Raw genomic sequence first — 21170 nt, 5'->3', positions numbered from 1 at the left:
ATTTAAAAATTAAAAAATACTAAAGACAGTGCAATCATGGCACACAACCACCTTGCCAGAAAGCAAAAAACACTGAAAGGTTCTCCGATATACTGAAAAGAAAGGTAAGGGGAAGTAACATCTGAAAGTTTCATTCACTAAATTCAGATTAGAAAAAAGAGACTGTTTTAGACACGGGCTTGCTTATCATGAGAAAGAAGAGAAGAGTGAATTCTCCATCTTCTGAATTTATCAGATCTAGACCAGACATTTAGCAAAACACTTCCCAGAATCAAACAAATCATAGAAACAAAGAAGAGGACAGCAGAGACAGGGGGCTCCTGAGTGCAGCAGTGCCCTGCTGAGGGAAGGATGTCACAGAACCCTCTCCATAACATTTCTGGGCTCTGCATCAGAATAACCAAATTCAAATGGTATCTAACAGGAAGTCAGACTAGATGACATAGTGGTTTTATTATGGTCTTTTAATCTATGACAGTAACTCTTTCACCCCCATTTTCAGTACAATAGAAATGGCAGAACACATAATCTCTGAAGCATTTTCACAGTCCATACAATTATGTTCTGTCATTACTTTACAATGAAAACAACGACCATAAATTAATCCACAGGGTGAAAAAACACCGATTTTAATTACATAAAAAGTCACTTATAGTGGTGTCAGGAATTTGGATTTTAAAAGTTTAAGCTGCAGTACAAGACTCCACCACATTGCATTATATTTTGTTACCATAATAGAAAAATTCTATTATTGTCAAATGTTTTGTACAGTACAGTAGTGTTAGTGTTAGAACAATACTAAACAAATAGCAGGTGCCCCTTTAAAGGGATTCCAAATGTTTTTCTCATCTACACATTTGAAACAAAAAATTAATTTTATCTCACATTAATTTTATTATCACTAACTAGCAAAATTTGGGTTTTGTAAGAACGTCCCAAACTCAAAGAAATGCAAAGAAAACCAGTTTCAACTATTTTTAGCTCAACAATATGTATGTACTCATTGAAGTAGAAAACTTGACATTTTTTGCTATCATGAAAGCTAAACATTCAATTGAATTTTTTTTAAGTTACAATTTATATAGCCAAGTAGCCTCCTGCTATGTTCAAAGATACTTTGGAAAACATAAAGCTGACACTCTAAAGCTGTGTTGGAGAGTTTAAAGGAATAACAGGAAAGTTTTCAGAAGTTTATAAGTTACTTAGAAAGAACTACTTTTGAAAGTTTTCTTCACTATCCATTGTTGCCATAACATTAGGATTTTTATTAAGGAAGAAAAAAGTCCTGTGGTGTAAGTTGTAAAATGTACAGCTGCAAAACACATCTGTATTTTACATATAGACGTGCGTGTATTTTTCAAAATAGGTTTCAAAGTAATTGTTTTGCATAACAGTAAAGTACAAAAATAGGGAAATTGAGGACCTAAAATGTTCTTTTGATTTCAATTCCCGGAATTGTCTTTAGTTCCTTTTTTGTACCTGTTGGATCAACTGTCTACTGTTTAGAGGCAAGAGATTTGATAAAAAAGCCAAGGTGGTCCCAAACTTTTTATGCTAATTCTTTTCTCTCTTGTTGGCTATTTCAAAGTGTTTTTCAAATACAGGATGACACACTAATTGCTTAAGCTGAAAATTGCTTCCTCAGTTCATAATTTTCCACTAGTAACTCTAAAAGAATTAACTTCCTTGTCTAACCATGGCAGCTCTAAGTGATTTTAACCCATCTGGTATCATTAGCAAGCACTGTATTTTCTTCTGGCTAAGAAAGGGTTCCCTACTCTGCTCTCATTCATCAGGCTAAATTAAACAGATGAAAGCTGGACAAGCTTTTCAAACCCCCTGTGACTATTGGAATAACACTTTTTCTCCTTCCAGACACATGCCCCATTATCACAAGTGCCTTCTAATTTTTAATCCAATCACGATGCTCACCTGTAATATTACACTGATCTCTCATGTGGTATCTACTGCTCAACTTCTCCTTTTTTAAAAAACAGGGGACTATTTTAACTTGCAAATGTGTACCTACCTTGCTGTTAAATTATATGCACAATATTCTATTGCACAAAATTCTTTCGTAGTGGAGACTGCGAGAGCATGGCTGCATTCCTAAATTATGGAGGTCCCACCACCCTGAGAACTGCCCTGCCCTTCCCTCCAGCTCCCAGACCATCCTGAGCCAGCCAGTGCAGCCACTCCCAGCAGGCAACAGCAGCATTGCAAGGACTGAGTGCCATTACCTGCCCCAGACTTGCAGCCAGCTGAAAGCCAGCCTGTGCCATTAGAGGCTTGATTTAAATGTGCTGCAGTTTCTAAATTTAGCCAAGTAAAGTTAAAATACTTTTTACTAGAAGAGGTTAGGTAATTCCCTTCGACAAAGTTTAAAAAAATAAACTACCGAATGTGAAGCTGACTAAAGTGCATCATAGCCCAAACTTTCCAGAGCTTATCACTATAGAAATAATTTGGTTTGAGTGATTTAAGTCCACTTTAGCTGTAAATGAAAGCATCTACCTGAGAGTGGGGGTCCACCTGCAAACTGTGGCACAACTGATGTGGGTTTGGGGTTGATTAACTTGACTTCTGTGAGGGTTGTCCATGTTCTGTAGTGAAACCGGGTGTGGTGACCTCTGTCCTTCCTTATGGTACAAAATCTGTGTTGTCCTGGAATTGTCCCTAAGCTGAAAAATCTTAACATCCTGCATCTTTAAAAAACCTGATGTTATCAATTAGTCAAGTGAATAAACTCCGCAACGTTTGTGGAAATGTGACCTTCTAATTAAATATTAAATAATGTTATTGTAAATCAAATTGGAAATGAAGTTATTGCATCTGAAACATGACTGTGGAGTCTGCAAATCTTAAAGTCAATGAGTTTGTGTATCAGGAATATCAACTACTTACAATGAACTAGGATGAAAAAAAATCATTGCTTGTGAACACTAAGGTTGCTATAGTTCAAAAGTTACACATCCTAATAAATATTCAGCTGCCAAAAAAAAAAAAGTTTTTAAAAATAATCAGCTATTCAAGGACTATTTGCTTGAATGATTGAATGAATTTACCCTAGTTTCAATCATCCAAGAGTGGGTCTGGAACTAATAATTCAAACTTGTTTGGTTGGTTCTTCTTCCAGCTCAGCATCTTTACAGTTGCATGACTGACAGGTAATTTTACTGTTACAGTTAAAGCCTCACAGACTCATGATAAGGATCTCTAGGATCAACTTTTTTCCTGCCAGAAAACTGTAATCAACTCTTATTTCACACCACTCTGGATGAAAAATAAGACCAGTAAAGTCTAAAACTTGTACCAAGAGTACAACCCTGCCTTTTGTTAAGAAAGCTGCCTTCCAGGGAACTCAAATCATATTAAAAACAAAAGAATCACATGTTTGCATCTCAAAGTAGCATTTACTCTGAAAAAAATTACATTCTCAATAGTATTTAAAATGTTGCAATGTACTTTCAAACTGCATTAGCAGCTTCTCAGTGTCTATAGAAATATTTATTTTGCATCTTTTCACCACTTTAATAATAACTGAAGCCAGAGAAATTTCATACTCGTATCAAAAGCAGAACTAGAGCAAGCCAAAAATCATCTAAGCAGTATGTTATATCTCTGATTGCACCGCGGGACTCTCTTGAACATGCCTGTACTGCTTTTATGAACACTCTCCCTGATGTGAGCCGTGACATGCATGCTGAGTTTTGGCAATAATATACAACTTTTTGTCCAGATCTCCTACTCCCTTCCAGTCTTTCATAAAGGAATAAAGAAAATGGCCTAATTCAGCAAAGTGGCTGAGATTGGGGAACAGATCTCATTTGCGATTTACAGAAAAAATACAAGAGCTGCTAGAGAAAAATGTGTGAGGGTGTTCCCTTTACACAGCAAATTCGGTTCATTCTGTAGAACACTAAAAAGAGGGGAAAATAGATGCTACCTCAGCTTGTAGGAAAGTAAGCTTGATGAGCTCTCTGAATGTTCATCTTCAAAGCATTCTTCCCTTCCTTCATATGTAAACTGGTTATATGGCAAATACAGAGGTGTAGACTTAGCTGATGGAGACTGTGAGGCCTCTGTCTGTGATGTAGAAGGACCTGGTTGCTGATTTTCATGCATTTTCACATCGCTGTGGTCTGTCACTTTGGATAAGATCCTATCAATGGTTTTGTAGTAAGGCCAGTCAGGTGCCACAGTTTCACTGTCAGTCATGCATTTTAATTTCCTGTAAGAAAAGGCACAAAACATTAAAGCTTGTTTTCCTATAAGAAGTACTTTTCATACAGATGTATCTCAAAACATTTGTTCTGGTCACATTTAGGAGTTGAACTGAATGCTTTTAATGAGAATAAAATTAGACACTTTTCTTCTTTAACCTCCAGTGAAGCTTTTCAGGTTCTTTTCCTAGGTTTGACTTGTGATAAAAAGTTGCATGTAAACCCCAAATGAAATTCAGTACAAATAAAGAACATTACAACTTCTAATGGAAACAGGACTGTGTTGGTGGTTGAATAATTTTCTTCCCCTTACAGAATACCCAACTAACCAATCTGACAGCAGCCCCTGACAACAGGAGTAGGCAACACACCACAGCCTTTACCAAACTGTGGGCAGCCCTGTCCTTCCATGCTTTGAAGAAAGAGTATCTATTTCCTATAATGAATACAAGTGGCTATAAATATAATGCATATCCTTTTTCTAGTATTGCCTAAAAGCCCTGAATTGCCTTGGTAAACATCCTCGTAACAACCATAGATACAGATGTCTGTTCATTTGTTACAGAATAAAGATCCGTGTAAGCAAAAGTACAGAATTTCATTAATTTACCAAAAAAAAAAAATAAATAAAAGAGAGCGAGAACACCAACTAATACAGTTAATGATGCATTAGAAACAGCATGCACAAAAACATTACAGTGGACTATCAACCATGACCTTGTCTTTCACATGTATCTTACTATGAGATTTATTTTTCAGTCTGCAGACAAGTTCACTGCTATCCCAGTTGGTACCCAGTGTTACTTTATTTTCTTTTACTGAGAAATATAAAATGAGGTATATAGACGAAGTATACATCTGAAAGAAATTCCAGAGCACAACTAGAGTCCCAAACTTTCATTTCATTTGCCTTTCCCAGTTCAGATCTTGTTACTCTAAATCAAAAGGCAGGAAGGGAACACAACAGGAAAGGCAAGACCAATGACAAATGCTCCATTTTCATAAACCAGATTTCATTCAAATCAACAAAAAGCTGAACCAACTGTGATTCTCACAGCTAGAGGTTTGCATTTGCAGGAAATTAAAAAAAAATTTAAAAAAAAAAGGATAAAAACTATTCCTGGACACCTGGCCCACCCTCTTTTTCTTGAAGCCTTTCAGGTTTTTCCTTCTCAGAATCCATCTTGCCCCCACCAGTCCTGCAAGGGACAGAATTAAATAACATGTAAACATGAAAAAAATGGTGCCAGACTTAAAAGTGAGAACTTGAAGTTCTCCCTTTTAAACCACTCTTAGCTTAGAGTAAGGGGAAATCCACTAGTGAGAAAAGAAAGCAGTAAGATTGCTTAGATTTTAAAGCCATTTGAGGATTCTTTTTTCCTTGTCCTTGTAAGGTCTGATGAGCTTTTCCAGCTATTTAGAAATGCACATCATAGTCCTGCAAAGCAAAGCCTCACAGCCATCCATACTTTTATGCCCTCTATGCATTCAAAATTTTAATTTCATACATATTTCACAACCTACTGCTGTGATTTCATAGAGAATATCAAGCACAGCCTACAAATACATGCATATCCATCCAGCACAAACAGAAAATAGCTAAATACAGGCCTGACAACAACCATCAATTAATATAAATTATTTTTAGTTCAATTGTTTAGGCCATTTTCATGAAAAACATATCAATTATGCCACTATAAGCTAGTAGCCAAGCCTACATGCCACATTTGCTTGCCTGTGTTGAAACCCCCAATGTGTTCAGGCTATGGAGTTTAAAACTGAATTGCAATTACGCAGTGCTTTCACCATGGTCAGTCATCCCCACGGGTGAGATGGCAAAAGCCAGGGGTGAGCACATCTCAGCCACTGCCAAGTCCAGCAGCTGCATTAAGACTTCTTGGGACATGGTTTGAGCCTTCAGGACTGCAAAACATTATGTCAAAAAGGGCAGGACAAGCTTAGAGCTGATACTCTGCTGACTCTGCTCAGGGGACAGGCTTGTATCTAGCCTAATGTCAGCCAGGAGCCCCAGGTCCCCATCAGCAGAGCTGCTGCCCAGCCAGGCCGTCCCCTGCCTGTACCAGTGCAGGGCATTCGGCCATCCCAGGGGGAGGACTTTGCATTCGTCCTCGTTGAATTTGATGGCATCCCTGTCAGCCCATTTCTGAAGCCTGTCTAGGTCCCTCTGAGTGTCAGTCCTGCCCTCGCAGGTGCAGACTGCAGCCCCCCGGTTTGGCATCATCTGCAAAATAGTGAACATGCACTCCACCTTCTCCTTTGGATTGTTGGTATTAAACAGTTCCAAATCGCTGCAGTCCTCCACTGGGAATGAGCCTTTAGGCAGAATACAATCCACCAACAACTACTCTCTGTGCCCAGAGATCCAGTCAGTTTTCTACCCAGCTGGTAGTCCTTCCATCTGGAGTATAACATGCCAGCAGGGACACAAGCATGTTCTTGGAGACGGTGTCAAAAGGGTTTGTACTGTCAAGCTAGACAATACATTGCTCTACCCTTATCCACAGATCTAGTGTTTTAAAAACAGAAACCAAGCAGGTCACTCTGGTAAATTCAGTGCTGGTAAATCCATTCTGGCTACTCCCAGTCACCATCTTTTTCTTTACATGACTGGAAATTGCTTCCAAGACTGTTTGCTCAATGATCTTCCAAGGAGTTGAAGGGAAGAACATTTAATTCCTGTTCCTGCCTTTTCTGAAGATTCAACAGCCTTTCTTCAGTCCCCAGGAACCTCCCTCAATCTTCACAAACTTTCAGAGATCATTCCTGACTCAGTCCTTTTCTACCACTGGTATTTCTGATAACTCTGCTGCAGGCACACCTGATTGAGACATCTGGGCAGTTTATCTGAAATAAAGATACCAAGGATCCTCAGCCTTATTATCTGCATCTGCTTTCATTAAATCACCCACCCCTGTGGTGATTTTTGGGGCAACCCAGGTCTAAATACAGGCTGGGGGATGAAGAAATTGAGAGCAGTCCTACAGGGAAGGAGTTAGGGGTGCTGGTGGATGAGAGGCTGGACATGAGCCAGCAATGTGCTTGTAGCTCACAGAGCCAACATTATCCTGGGCTGCAGCAAAAGCAGCATGGGCAGCAGGCTGGGGGAGGGGATTCTGCCCCTCTGCTCTCCTGAAACCTGGAGGCTACAAAAATACTCAAGAGGGCTGGAGCAGCTCTGCCATGGAGACAGGCTGAGAGAGCTGGGATTGTTCAGCCTGGAAAAGAGAAAGGTCCAGGAACACCTTATTGTAGATTCAGACTAGATATAAGGAAGAAATTCGTAGTAAGGGTGATGAGCCACTGAAACAGGTTGCCCCGGGAAGCTGTGAATGCCCCATCCTGGCAGTGTTCAAGGCCAGTTTGGATGGGGCTTTGAGCAACCTGGTTTAGTGAAGGTGTCCCTGCCCATGGGAGGGGGTTGGAACGAGATGGTCTTTAAAGGTCCCTTTTAACCCGAACCATTCTGTGATTCAATGGAAAGGTTTCAGGCACAGGCATTTTGCCTGAGTAGGTCGGTACCCTTTTTTTGTTGTTTGAGCTCAGCTGTGTACCTAGACCCCCTTTTTTACAGAACTATGACAATTTTGAAGGAAGAGCTGTTGTTTATTGTCTGCTCACAGAGCTGTAGAGTTGCAGTTACATAAACCCAGGTTCTCTGGCTCTCAATACACTGAATGGATACGAATTCTTCTACTTCTGACTGCCTACCATAGCTCTGAGCTAAATAAAAGGGATCTCTACCAGGAGGTAGACAAGAGAACTGTGTTAGCTTAAAAGCAGCACCAGCAGCAATCATCTACCTGTACGGAGTCTGGCTCACACACACAGAAAAAAGGATGAAACAGAGGAAGAGATGAGAAGATAAGGGGAAAGGGAGTGTCAGTCCTTTGGAAGAGAAGTAGAAATGCTGCAGGTGGAGGTAAATAGGGAGAACAGTCACTGCAATAGTGGTGATGTTTGAACTTTCTGGTAAAACAAACCAAATAGCTGCCTTCATAATACTAATGTCAAGTTCCAGGATTTACTAACTTTTAAGTATATTTTCTACAACTGCCAGAAGTCCAGAAAACCTAGTGAGACAGTTGAGAGCCTTTGCCTGCATTGAGGTAAATGTAACCCTGGAAAAACTGGAGTCTGAAGCAGAGATTAATTTACTGCCCTCAGTCATTAGCATAACTCATCACAGCAATCTTGCTTCCAAAAGATAAGAGTTGGGGTTTTGTTTGTTTTAATGAAACAGGAGGATATTAAAAGAAACAGGACAATATGAAGGCTGGAATGCAATAGTCCAGAAACAAGAGAGCAAGATGAGCCAAACATAAACACTTTGAAACTGGGCAAATCACTGCCTGATTGAGCAAGCCAGGCAGAAAAAATGAGGTAAGAAACACCGGGAAGCGAGAAAGTCAGCAGAGCTTGCAAAACAAATTCACACTGAGTTTATCTAGGCTTGTTGCTGTTTCATGAGGCTCTATTAAAATCCAGCTGAGAGCAGAGGCAACTGAGAACTTTCTCCAAAAACTCAGGGATCAAAGTCAGATTTCCAGTGGACAAATACCCAAAGCATGCCAACCCAGTTAATTTGAAAGGTGATTGCTTATCTTATTCCAGAGAAGTGAATAAATTAATGGACTTGGAGATCCCACTGCCAAAATGCTCCACTGAATAGACTGAGACAACTGTTGAGTCATATGTGCTGCCACTGACCTTTTTTCAGACTTTATTCTCTGTGCCTATTAATCCACCTCCTAAAACAAAATTATTACAATATTATGTTCTAAAGAGTTGGGAGTTTTAAAATCATCATTATTTAGTCAGCAAAAAGCAAGCAATCTATAACTTGCTTCATTTTTTTAGGCTTTGCTCAAAGCAGTATTGCTTTTTTATTATTATTGCAGCATTTGATATTACTACTTGCCTTAAGGGATGGATACAAGATCCATCTCCTGGGGTTTCTAGGAAAAGCTTTCAAAATAAATAATAAATAGCAACTGTTTATGAACCAATCAATGGTGAGGAAAAGAAAGATGATGAAAGTACAATACTAGGTTGTGCATCTGCCATAAATTATTGAATTAAAGCGAAAGATAGTAAAATATTCAAATTCAACTTTTTACAGTAATTTGGCTACACTCATATTTTATCATTTGCTGTAACAGAGGTCAAATATTCCAGTTGCATAATGTCATAGAGTATAGCAACGGATTACACAAGCAGAAATGTTTAATTGCTGTCATGTACACATGAAAATAAAAAATTAGACTACTCTTTCATTCAAATCATGAGACTGATTCAAATTTACCAATCATTAACATTAATTGACTGCAATTCAAATCAAAGAGCAACAGCTGCATCCTGTTTTCTAGGCTTTGGGGAGGGTGATGTTTTTGAAAATAATAAATTTGCATTCACACAGTTCTTATTTTTAAACATCAGAAGGAATCAGTCAAAACTGTGGACCACTGTGCAAGCTGTGCAAACCCTGCTTCCTTTTTATCAGCCAGAGTGTATTGTGTCAGTGGCAGTGTTATAACAGCAGTTACAGAGCCCTGTTCCACAGTGAGATCAGCACATTAGCAGTGACAGGACAGAGCTTCCTTTTAGAAGGAATAATTACAGGTTCACATGAGCTGATAGCCCCGAGTAGGCTGCATAACAGAAAGAACTGGGTACATACTCTAAGGCATGCTAAAGCTCAAGAGCTGGCACACTAATCTCAGGAAAACTTTTGATGACCAGCACATCTGAAAGCTTAACTTTGAATTCCAGGAAGCTTGACTCAGCCCTTCCTTCTTCCAAGATGGATAAATGGGGAGGTTCATGCAGCTCACCACACAGGTATCTTTGAAGTGGAACATTAAAAACCTGGTGGCTGATCTATCCACAGCAGATATTTCAGATTTTACAGCAATGCCTAAAAGCAGAACTTTACTCAAATACACCTTTAGAAAGGGTTTTCCTTGCACCTACGGTGGTGTGGAGAATTTTCCACCCAATCAATTTCCACAGTGGATGAAATGGTCCCTTAATATACTGAGACTCCAGTAAGAATTACTTCAGGTCATGATATATTTTTCCCTGATTAGTTTCCTCCAAATGCACTTGGACTACAGTAATGCAGAGGAATACAGGAACCACTGCCAGATCAGTCCATCATCTCACTCTCTTCTGACAAAGGTCAGTGCTAAATACTTCAAGAATGATTTTGACAGACAGCTTTTGAGGGCACATTCACCCATAAAAGCACATGATTATTTTTCCATCAACAGCCAGTAATATCCTGAAACCCACTGTCTTTCATAACTCTACCTAATTGGAAGACAAACATCTGTTTGGTTTATATAATTATTAAATTATTTTTATTTAATAAATCTAATCTTTAGTAAAAATAACAATAATAATAATAATAATACTAAAACAACCTGCTGCTCTCTTCTTGTCAATGGTTTTCAGTGGCAATGAGTTCCACATGCTTACTATGCAGTGCAATACAGATTTATATGACTTTAACTAGTTTTACATTTCTTGCCTTGCAATTCTTATAAATAACTTCTTGTATTATGGCAAAAAAATCTGCTTTACATCCTGAAAAATAGTGCATATTTTTATGCACCTCTAAAACTCCTTAAGCATTCACAAACTTTTCCACTTCTCTTACTAAAGAAAGCTTTCCACATCTTAGCCTAACTGTTCTCTAAGCTTCTTCTCATTCTCTTGTCACCTTGCTGAAATGTAGGGCAGGCAGAAATAAACACAAGAATTCAAGGAGGAAATAATGAGATGAAATAGATTTCTGTATGGCATTTTAACACCTGAAAAATGCTTTCACCTCAGATGTGGAGGAAAGGGATATGATCACCCTAAAATTGCTTTTGTGATAGATACTCATGCACAATGAGCTACACCTGAAGTAACTTTACCTGGCAGCACAAGACCCCAAGTGGGATCCAAACACACCCAGAACCAGGGTGAATACCTGGGGTGGGAGCCCCTTCTGAGCCACTGTACACACCCATGTAGGTTGCACTTGCTGCAATAATTATTGGCCAAGAAACACTCATTCCCTACTTGTGCATATGTGTTTGTCTGGCTTGGACACTTTCTATTCATCATGAATGTCTTTCACTGAGCAGAATAAAGAAAACAGCATTTATTCAACTGTCTCTTAGAATGCCATGGGATCCTCAAACTGGAGAGCACCATTATAAACATGTTCACTGCTTTCTATTTCAGATCATTATATGTTTCAGATCATCCATATCTGTTTAAACAGATGTCCCAGGATAAGACATGCCAGTGATAGCACTTTTAAAACTGAACTTGGTTAAAAAGACATGTAGAAATATTTAAGTACTGCTTTTTCCTTTTATAGTAAAAATGTGCTTATTTTTCATCAGTATATGTATGTGTAGTAACTTGTAGGACAGAGGTTTTATGTTCCTTTATGAAACTGTGGCACAGAGCTAAATAATATCATCTGATTAAATATTTTAATGCAGTTTATTTCTGACTGTTAAAGGAAGAGTAGAGGCCACTCCACCTCTGCAGCACTGTTAGGAGTTGCCCAAAGAAGTAAAGGATCCTGAAATGGGGAAAGAAATAAGCACTCAAGTGCAGAACACCCGCCCTCCCTCCTGCTACTGGTGCCATGTTCTCCCATGTCACACTTACTAACCCAACAAAATCATTACAAATCATTATTATCTCAAAATAGAGTGTTTTCCTACTCTCAGGATCTTCTTTTCCAGTTTGTGCCACAGATGGTGCCCAGAAATACAGTGATGTAAAGCATCTTCCTCAAGTGTCCTGCAAGTACCTGAACATGGATTAAAAACTCGGCTGCCTCACAGCAAAGCCAGCAGTCAGTGGCCACTCACATCATTTACAGTTTCACCACAACCTTCCTTATTCTCACACACCACCAAAAAGTACCCAGAAAACTAGAAATTAAAGTAATAGCTTCTGCTTGTCCCTGTTCTCCATACCAGCTCACCTTGACAGCAAAGCACACAGGCGTGTTAACAAACAATAAGAAGATGCATTTCATAAGCCAGAGCACAAAATGAAACAGCTCTCTGACAGCACAAGGCAGTTTTTAACTCTCCTAAATTAGCATCTCAATCAATAAGCAGGGAGCTGCAATACACTGCAAAATAGAAAAGCAGAGTGACAACATGCAACAGAAGCAATCTTAGAAGTTCACAGAAATAGAAGGATATTTCTTTAAAGTACACTTTCTCACACACACACAGTGCACGTATGCGAGTGATTTTATTTCTTCCCTTCCCCCAATGCAACTTTAAAGTAAAAACATTATTTAGAAAAAAAAAAATGAGACTCTCTGATTGATGACAACACTGTAAATTTAGAACAAAGACTGACAGAAATAACCTATTCCACTTGGCAATTACGGCACTTAACTATCGTGCAGTGTTGCTGCTACAGACACCTGTAAAATCTCAGTGCCGCGAGATGCAATTCCCAGCAGGGAAGACTGCAGATTTAGCAGACTAAGCAAAAGCCTGGTAGCCAGCAACTCCCGACTTCTAAATCTGCATCTGAGTGTGAATTGCTCGGTGATGCTGGAGAAAAATTTATCTTACTTCCAGCTTTCTCATCTACAGTCTGGGTGAAGAAAACTGTAGGGATTACAGCAGGGTTGGTAAAACATTTTGGAGATGTTAGCATTTGCTACGAAACATCAGGTTTAGTATTATGGCAAATGATGTTAAACATTATGCTTGTGGATCATAGAAATGTAGAAGGACATTCAAAGTTAAGGGGTTTACAGGATTTTCCCTAGTTTTCTATTTGATGAGTAGTCTCTGCATTAAATACAGTAAGGGTGCCTTACAGAAAAGCGAGCAGTTTTAACATGGTTGCCTGCTGTAATAACCTTTTTTATTATTAATATGAGCTTTGAGGAGAGATTAAATAAAAGAATCACATATTTGATTTTCTTGCATTACAAGCACATAGCTCAAATCACCACTCAGGATTTCCAGTATGAGGCAGTTTGTGCTTCGCAGAGATAAGAATTAAGAAAAAAAAAAAAAAGATATGGGAATATTTCATATTTCTGTTAAGTTCTAATTATTTTTCTCCCTGCAAACAACAAATGCACAAATGCCTCACATTTTCTGAAGCCAACTTCCCCTCCTGACTGCTTGCCTGTTCTTTATCATCCCCTTGTAGACACCTCCGCCCTCCCCCCGACTCCTTTGGAGCAGTATTGACGGTGCACATTGATTCTCTCTGCAGATATAATAGTTCTTTCACTGATGCTGCTTATAATTATAGCAATGTGTGTCACTCAGTAATAAGACATTCAATTATTCTTGGCCCCGTGAAGTGTAACCCTTCAACTCATGAGACCAAAATCTAGGAGCATCAGCCCCCCCAAACATTATTCTGTTCTAGTTTGTTTTTTTTTTTTTAACTTTGCCTTGCAATTCCGATCCTCAGTGGCCACTTGAAACTGCAGGAGTTTCACTGCAAGGAACTGGCTGCCAAGCTAACACAATCAGTCCCCTCAGCAAAGAGCAAAAAAAAAATAAATCTCTTTTCCCCATTAAATACATTTCCATCCCTCTGCATCATAACAACGCCAGCTAATTTTAAAGAAACAAAGTTGTCCCAGAGTTTGACATGAAATGGGGGGGGGAAATTAACAATGACGTAACAGCACTGGCAAGAGAGAATTTTAAAAGCGATATGAACAATCTTTAATCTTTTATCGACAGATTTCCTCTAGGAGACTTCTTTCTGAAAGGCAAAAATCACTGCGCCATCCCTGCTAAAATCTTTTAAAATAAAAAGAATTAACTGAAGCTTACCTGTACTGGAATGTCATATTTGTAATTTTTATCTTTATTTCCTCTCCGTGGCGAATTTCTCCAGTCATTTCAAAGAGTTTGTTAGCCATTTTCTCATAAACTTTGGCATTCCTTTTAGTTTGTTTCAGCTCATCAAAAAATTCTTCCCAAACCAGCATTAAACCTCTCATTTCTGCATCAGTCCAGTTTCTGGCCCTCCTGTGTTTCTCAGTCTGAGAAGAGACAATGTAACTGGGAATTTCTGCTGCAGCCATTGCTGACTGACCTAAAAGGGTTTTAAAAGAGGACACTTAATATAGATTGAGTTTTTAGTTTAGGTTTTTTGTAGTGCAAGACATGCATATGTGGATAAAGAATTTGAATGACAACAGAACATATGAAACCTTTTTGCAACAGCTTGAAGCTTGAGTGCACAAAATGGGGCCTACATCTGACAGGCAGGAATTTAGTTAAAAGCTTTTAAACAGAGAAACGTCATTTTGATGTCACGTTTCCATAGCAACAGAGCAACTGCATAAGCTACAACAACAAAAACCTTTTAACTGAAAGCCAAAGAATCAGGACAAAGTTGACAGGCCATCAATATTAAAGCTTTTAAACACTTTAGGTTTAACAAAAAAAAAGATCTATGCAGCCTTTGAGAAGCTACTTTTAAGTTTCTACTTCTTTTTTAGCTTTCCCTTACCTTTTAGGCAGACAATCTGCTAGCAGGGGGTCATGGTCGCCTGAACGAGCTTTTAAGTTGTGCCTTGACAGACTCTCTAGGAGGTTGCAAGGACTGAGGCCATGTACACAAAAAAAAAAAAGCTTTTTTTTGCAAAGATATTCTGCAAAAAGAATCAGCCAGCTTTATGAAAACTATACGTCTCTAAGCTAATAAATGTTTAAGCAGGCAGGCTCATTAAAAAGGAACCTGCATCTGGGCTTTAGAATATGCAAAAAATAGTATTTAAGTGTTTATATAAAGAGAAATATATACAAAATTTCAATATAAAGCCACTTTTTTTTTTCCCCGAGATGTTTTGCTGCTGATAAGCACACACTGCAGTCCTGTCAGTATGAATTTGCCTTTGTAGGTATGTATTACTGTATGTGTATTTTGTATTCCTAGTAATTTAGATGCTATTTATGCAGCCTGTGTTCTGCCTTAGGACTGCAGCAGAAGCATTTCACCTGCTTTATGGGCAACCTAAAAGGATTATTCAATGAGTTAAAAAAAGGCTGCAAGATGCTTAGAACTGTGAATAAATTGCTTTGCTGTAAAACAAGCATTTTGAGCTGGTTTTTATACAGGGCTAAATTGTGCCAGCAGTTATATCAGAGAAGCAGGGCTTATTCATTGTATTAAACACTGCAATACAAGCAGTGGGCCAAATCCTGCCCCACTTACACTCCTGCAATCTGACAATAATCTTCCACAAAAGAGTGAGATGCAGGAACTGCATTAATTCCAGCACTACGACCAGCTAAAGAGAAAGATGTTCATTCCCTACAGTCCCAATAGAATCGTGTTATGTAAAATATAAATAAATAATCCACGGACCTTTCTCATTGTTATTTTTCTGTTTCAGCATATAACAGCAATAACGACCTCACTGCAGGGCATTTCCTGAAGATTAATGGCAGGCAGGGGTTAATGGCCTGAGGCTCACCCAGTCAGTCGTTAATCCCCAGGAAATGTTCTGTGCCTCAATCCTTAATGCTTAAGTATCCTATAAATTGTAAGTCTTCTCATAACCACATCCTTGATCTTAACAATAGTTTAAAAACGCACGGCTTGGTTTGCATCCTGGAGATGGCAAAGAGAGCACACAATGTTCCTAAAAGGTACACTAGTGACATTTGTGGTACCATTGTCTTCTTTCTATTTTATTTATTCTACTGCATATTACAAAAGGCACAACAGCATACCATAGAACAAGGTGGGGGGGTAGGGGGTAGAATTACATATACTGTACATAGGAATTTCCACTGATCCAACCCTGAACATGTCTCTATCAGAAATATACCTGCTGAGTCACTGCCTTCCTAAGGGGAAAAAAAAAAGGAGAGAAATAAAGAAAAAATCCCCTAGCTTCCAAATAACTGCTTTTAACTACTAATATGACAGCCTAGCAACTATTACCTTTAAAAATGTGTAAATAGCAGCATATGTTGTGATGATGATCTTGCATGGTTTGTCTCTTGGGTGGCCAGCTGGGAGACGTCACATGATCAGGGGACAGATGGTGGTCAGAAGAGGATCAGCTGATGACACATTCATTTTATTAATTTATTGTTTTGTTTTGAAATTCCCATCACTTAACCTTGGGCTTCAGGCAGCTCTGTTAATAAAACCGTACCAACCTCGGCTGCCTGTGGTCGCAGCCAGTGGCTGGGGATCACCAGGACAAGTTTAAGGAAGCAACGCAGAGTCCAAGAGGAAAATACCATCGCTCTTGGTCTGACTTGGAACGAACACACACTACTGCAAAGCCAGGCTTGCTTTTCAACCTTTAATCATCCATCAAAAGTTTATTTTTCTCCTCCAGACTTTAAACCACCTACATTGTGAAAATGCCGATTAACACCACTATGAAACCCAGAGCATGGTATACACAGCTTGTCAAAACCCAAAGATATGTGTGGTCTCTGCTTTAAGGATATTTTTAATCCAGTTTCAAGTACAACAACCAGGACAGGGTGGGTGAAAACCTTTCCAGCTGCACCAAGTTTTTTCTGTTATAGTCCACAACTTTTCCTTCCCCTCTCCATCCACATATGCTTGGCACATGTGCGGCTGCTCTTTGTGCTCCATGCTGGCCCCCAGACCCTGGGATCCTGCAGAAGAGGGGCGGTTGTTTCTCTGTGAAATTCAGATCTCAACTTTTCTATATGCTGTTTCCTATTAGTGTACTTGACAGATTGATATAGTGGTATAGTGCTATTTAACATCTGTTAAATAAAAGAAATGCTTTCTAATAATACCTCCCTTATTCCCCTCCTCTCAGCACCTGAAGGGAATCTAAGTTTCAAGGACTCAGGTTCTACCCCCTCCTCTAAAAAAGTCATTGATAATAATTATGGAGACGCCACATGCCTCCTCTGCCTCGCCAAAGCAGGTGTGCCAAGTGGTTGATAAAGTGACTGTTTTCCTACGTGGATCTGAAAGCAAGAGTAGTTTTCTTATCCCCAAATAATTCCTGCAGTCTTTAACAGAGCCAGGGTAGGGAAAATCCACCTCTCCAGGCTGCGCCTCTCTCTGCTGATGTTCTGCAGATTTGTCCAGTCCCTAGGAGTCACTGAGTCCCTGAGTTGGGACAAACAGCTAAGACAGGACCAGCAAACCTTTTAGGGGAAGAGCAGCTCTGTGGCAGCAATAGCAGTCGGTGCCCAGGCAGGGCACTGGGAGGAGAAGCTCTGTTAGCATTCAGCTGCTTCTTGCCCCTCTCAAGTTAGATACCAGTCAAGATTTGTCATCTACCTCGAAGACTGGCTGGTCACCAAACCCAGAATAACTGCTGACATGACAAGCTGCAGCTCTGCCAGACTGAAGGCACTGATACCCCTCCTGCACTCCCCTCCAACTCCTGATGGCAGAGTCCTCCAGCACCAGCCTCCTCCAGACTGAGAACCAACCTGGCACTGAGCAACCCAAAAGCAACTGAAGCTGCAACTGTTCTCATCAATAAAATAAGGATATAAGGATATAAAATAAGGTCTTGGAAAACACTGATATATATAACAGAGCTACTGAGTACACCTTTGTACATGACTTCCCTCTGTAGGAGAAAGTTGTTCTCCTCCACTCTCCTGCTCACCCCAGTCCCTCCTCTGATGGGCAATGCTTGAGAATCTCACTCATGCCTTTCCTCTCACTGCACACCAGCTCAGAGGAACATGAATTTAATGATCCTCTTGCAAATCTGTTCTTCGTATCATCTGTCTAAACACCCTACCTTTTTTGCAGTCATTATATATCAGCTTGAATAATAGCTCTCACAGCTGTTCCACCTTTCATGGTGATCTCTAAAGATAACAAACCTCAAACAGGGTAGAAGGGTTTATAATTTGCAGATGTGATCTAATGAAGTTTCCCTATAAATGCTGCTATCACAGAGTTCAGACAACTCCATTAATCCTTACATATCTGTTGACTCTACCTCAGGTGATCTGTGCTAACTGACTGTGTATACAGCCTTCAGCTTTGCAAGAGTGGGCTAATGCCAAATAAAAGTCCCTTTAGCCAAGTTTTAGGGAATGGTGTTTTCCCCTGTGCCTGCAGGGAAAAACGGCTTCAGTCACTCAAGCACCAGAGCCCAGCCCACAAACTGTGAGCCACTACATCGTGATTACAGAGGAGCATGTCCGATCCTGCTGCTGGGGAGCGTGGTAGAAGTCAGGCAGAAACTTCTGGGCAAAGCAGAGTTTATTCCACTAGGACACAAGAAATTTCTGCAACTTCCCCTAAATGTATTTCTGTGTCTGAAATCTACATGGGAGCTGTCTACAGAGATGCTGACACACAGGTCGCTGCCTATTGGGATTTTTCGAAATGGAAGAACATTAACTTTGGTTCAGGAGAGTCTTGCTACCAACTGGAGAAAACACCCTTTTAGGCACAAATTTGGAGCAGTGAGACCGGGAGGAGAAGTTTCCTGCTGAAGGAGCATCACCCCTCGAAGACACAGGTCCAACTCAACAACATGTGGGTACCTCAGTAGACTATTTTGTAATGTCTTGATTACATAAAACTAAAAAAACACACAAAACCCCACCAACAAAAAAAGCTGCTTTCACACTTTCTGTTCGGGGCAAGCTGTTAAAAGCGAGATCATCCAAAGAACAGGCTGGTCTTGCAATCCTCTGGTCTGGCCCACCAGGAGCTTAACACATGGGGGTAATAACAAATCTTGAAACTGGATCGTGACTGCAGAGCATGTGTTCATTCTCTGGGAATTTCAGTGCAGACACACCTTGATAACTGTGCTTTAAAAGGTACAATACTATGTATGAGTTTGTCTAGAAACAACACATTTGGAGTTTGCATGACAGTGGGATAATATGTTGTAAGTTCAGAAAGGCTGCGTGTGTTGCAAGGCTGTCTCCTGCCCCACATTTTGCCATCCACTGAGCTAAAAGGCCCACTTTCTAAAGCCTTACTGAAAATTATGTGTTTAGTATCTCTGATAGCTGCCTACTGCAATTTGCAAAGATGGTTAAATGCAATGCAGGTCCCCTGTACACTGGAGAGACACTGTCCCTGAGATACTGGAGAGCAGCAACTGTGGAAAAGGACCTGGGAGTCCTGGTCAACAGCAAGTTGCATATGAGTCAGCAGTGCCCTGGAGCCAGGAGGCACATCCATGTCCTAGGGTGCATCCTTGTGGATCCCTTCCAACTCAGAATCCTCTATGAGAGAAGAAATACTCTGTGAAATACTCTATGAGAGAGGAAATATTATTCCACTACTGCTGAAAAGCTTGGCCAGAGAAGACAGGCTGGGACAGGTGATCAGGAGGAGAAGCTGCCTTTTTTCTCCTCCATTAAACCAACAATGAATCTGCTGTGCTCAGGAGAGTGCTGGGAACGAGGAGCTCACCCAGAAGTAGGGAAACACCTTGCAGGCAGTGGTGCCTGACTTAGGAACTCCACTAAGGTCCATGCACTGTTCAGTCTGCCAGTCTCCTTGGGTGGTGGAGTCATGGGGGTTTGTAAAGGCTCAGAAGCGAGAGAAAACCATAAGGCTGTGAACACAGAGCCATCCGGTCAGTGTTGTACAGCTGCACACAGACACAGCTCGTGCCTTCCTACTGCCTGTGAGGGAATTTTAACAACACAGCAGCATTTGCAAAGGAAGCCCAAAGCTATCCAAACTGCAGGAGGGTCTATTACAAATACAGAACAACAACAAAAAAAAATTATTCAGGCTGAGGAAAAACAGTAGGTGTCTTGAGATACATAAAAAAAGGGCAGTCCCCTTCCTCAGAGGGCCTGCAACTTAACTGGGACATGCCACAAGGGAAACACATGGGAGACCAGAAGGGACAAGTGACAGCAACACATCACTGAGCAAAGGACATTGCATGGTTGGATAGCTTTTATGTACACCTAAAATAATATCACCTGCACAGAAGTCTGACAACAGAAATGGGTGCTGTGGTGGAGGCTGGCTGAAGGGAAGCCATCCTGGCTGATGTGGGGCAGAGAAGATTTTGATATGACAACACTTAGAACAAAACCAAGAAAAACAAAGGTTTCCATACAAAAGCCGTGCTACAGGGCTGTCTGAGTGAAAGGTCTCCCTGATGGTGGAGCAGGGCACTGGGCAGCCCAGGAGGACTGTATTCTGGGAAGGTGCAGGTGAGCTGGAGAAAGGTGGAGAGGTTTTTTATTTCATTTTGCAAGAAACATCCCGCTTAAATTTCACTGTATTCAGAACATTTCCCAAAAGCATTTTGATCTTGCTGAACTGGCAGATTCTGACCAAAAATATCTCCTTTGCCTATTTTAGTAGTAACCATGGAAGCCAGCTTTGCACCGACATTCAGTTGGAGAGAGGATGGCGAGAGACAGCGAGGTGAATGCAGACAAGCTGGGAAATGAGGCTTCAGCAGTTTTTGTGGTCAGATCAGGAAGCATTAGCAGGCAAGGGGGAGAACTGGAATTATGTGGGGCTTTAGAAGAAGGAGCTCATGAACTGCAGGGAACCCAGAGAATTCACTGTTTGGAGAAACCAGGTACAGGCTGGTATGTTGATAGTAATTAGATTAAAATTAAAATACTGAGGGTTTTTTTTTAATTACTTGGTTTTTTTTAAGTTTAGCAGAAACACAGACATTCATGCTACAGACCCTAGTTTAGCATATTGGAGGGGGGAAAAAAATCCCTTATGTCCAGAAGGTACAAATAATCACTGCCCAAACGTCTGGCACTTAGAATATTATGCAGGCAGGATGCCAAACTAGATGGACTTTGAGTCACACATGTTCCTAAATTTTCAAGCATACAGGAAGAGACTGGCCATACTATTAAAAATTTAGTTATATCATATTGAAAACAAAGCACTTCAGTTCTGCGTGCGTCATACTCACAGTTCAATTTATAACAA

At 40.2% G+C, this 21170-nt stretch overlaps 1 protein-coding gene across 5 annotated transcripts in view; it reads right to left on the bottom strand.

Moving 5' to 3' along the window:
• MSANTD1 (Myb/SANT DNA binding domain containing 1) overlaps positions 1–21170 on the bottom strand; it is a 45395-nt gene that overhangs the window by 6444 nt on the left and 17781 nt on the right. For 3 of the 5 annotated variants that reach the window (XM_032108015.1, XM_032108016.1, XM_032108020.1), the window contains 2 exons: positions 14081–14345; positions 3947–4231 (listed from right to left, as the gene is read on the bottom strand). In XM_032108015.1, the coding sequence (XP_031963906.1) occupies positions 3947–4231; positions 14081–14345 (550 nt within the window). Of the gene's footprint in view, positions 1–3946; positions 4232–14080; positions 14346–14463; positions 14550–14765; positions 14970–21170 lie in introns of those variants that run through there. The other 2 variants (XM_032108018.1, XM_032108017.1) reach the window with 2 other exon arrangements.

Source organism: Corvus moneduloides, chromosome 5 (assembly GCF_009650955.1).
Source record: "Corvus moneduloides isolate bCorMon1 chromosome 5, bCorMon1.pri, whole genome shotgun sequence".
Taxonomy (NCBI): Eukaryota; Metazoa; Chordata; class Aves; order Passeriformes; family Corvidae; genus Corvus; species Corvus moneduloides.
The sequence above is the reverse complement of the archived record's forward strand: the minus strand, read 5'-3'. Positions and strand labels throughout refer to the sequence as shown.